This window comes from Nicotiana sylvestris, chromosome 5 (genome assembly GCF_000393655.2).
Source record: "Nicotiana sylvestris chromosome 5, ASM39365v2, whole genome shotgun sequence".
Lineage (NCBI taxonomy): Eukaryota > Viridiplantae > Streptophyta > Magnoliopsida > Solanales > Solanaceae > Nicotiana > Nicotiana sylvestris.
In genome coordinates, this window is record NC_091061.1 from 46,617,899 (window position 1) to 46,619,239 (window position 1,341).

The 1,341-nt window shown below is 42.5% G+C and overlaps 1 protein-coding gene across 1 annotated transcript; it reads right to left on the reverse strand.

Annotated features, from left to right (window-relative positions):
- Nucleotides 1–631: 631 nt before the first annotated feature.
- Nucleotides 632–1,141, reverse strand: LOC104242238 (uncharacterized). The gene has a single exon (XM_009797259.1). The coding sequence runs from the start codon at nucleotides 1,139–1,141 to the stop codon at nucleotides 632–634; it is 510 nt and encodes a 169-aa protein (XP_009795561.1).
- Nucleotides 1,142–1,341: the final 200 nt, after the last annotated feature.

A 1,341-nucleotide genomic window follows, 5' to 3' on the forward strand; every position in this document is an offset into this window, starting at 1 on the left:
GGGTCAAGGTGTTTGATATCTTTGCACTTCCTGCCTCTAGTGCTTTCAGCCTTCCCCTATCGGCCATTATGATTTCTATTGGCTTATGTAACACATAGATATTCTTGAGAATTGATTTATGTGTATTTATGTGATGGGATGCTCCACTATCAGATGTTGACTTGTTCCATCGTCAAACCCAATTGACCTGTTGTTTGTTCTTGAACAGCTGTGACATGTAATGCACGTCCAGTAGCTCCCCTGAATTTGGACGCCCCTTGTAGTTGCCTTTTGCTGCAGATCTCCTCGTGTTCCAGTTGGGAGGGTAACCAACAATCTCAAAGCACTGACTCTTCTCATGGCCAACCTTCTGGCAGTGAGTGCATCTGAGATGCGTTTCCTTCATTGCTCTCTTTCCAGATTGCATAATCATGTTCCCAGTAATATGGAAGGCTGAACCTTCTTGTTTTGCTTCTCTTTGCAACCCAATATTTCGTTGTCCTTCCTCCCTGACCACCATAACATATGCTTTCCTTAGATTTACTATGGGTTCAGCATTCAATATTTGAGATTTCACGCCATCATAGAGTCCTGAATCAAGACCCATAAGGAATTGATAAACCCTCTCTTCCTCTTGCCTCTATTGATGCTCTTATCTGGCCACACAATTACATTCTGGTAAAGGGTCAAGATCATTTAATTCATCCCATAACGCCTTTAATTTTGTGTAGTATGTCAACACAGTTTGTCCGTCTTGGATGAGAAGACTGATGTCCCTTCTAATCTGGTAAATCCTTGGAGCCCTGCCTTGAGCAAAACGCTCCTCCAAATCTATCCAAACTTCCCTTGCAGTCTCGGCGTAGGCTATGATGCTATGCAAAGTTTTGTCAAGGGAATTGAATATCCATAGTATAATCATGGAATTACATGTTTCCCACAAGTTTGCTTCTGGTTTTTCATTGCTAGGTTTTTTAATTACGCCATTCACGAAACCCAACTTGTTCTTGGATCTCAAAACGTTCTTCATGGGTCTGGACCATGTCGCATAGTTTGTCCCATCAAGCAGACATGAAGTGAGCAGCATCCCGAGGTTGTCCGAGGCATAAAGATGGAATGAAGAATTGTAGTCCACCAATTTGACGTCTTGCACCTTTGTGCCCATTGCTGATTTTAATTGATTTCTTCTGTCGGATTGTTCGCCTATTGCTCTAATACCAATTGTTGGACTAAAACAACCCAAAAATACTCTTAACATGGTGTGATATTGTCCGCTTTGGGTCAAGCACGCACGGTTTTCCCCAAAAGGCCTCACACCATTAAGAGATCCCTACACCTTATATGCAGACTCCCAATCTTTTCAGC

What these genes read in the sequence shown, in the direction of transcription:
- LOC104242238 (XM_009797259.1), bottom strand. Translation starts at nt 1,141, where the DNA reads ATGGGCACAAAGGTGCAAGACGTCAAATTGGTGGACTACAATTCTTCA.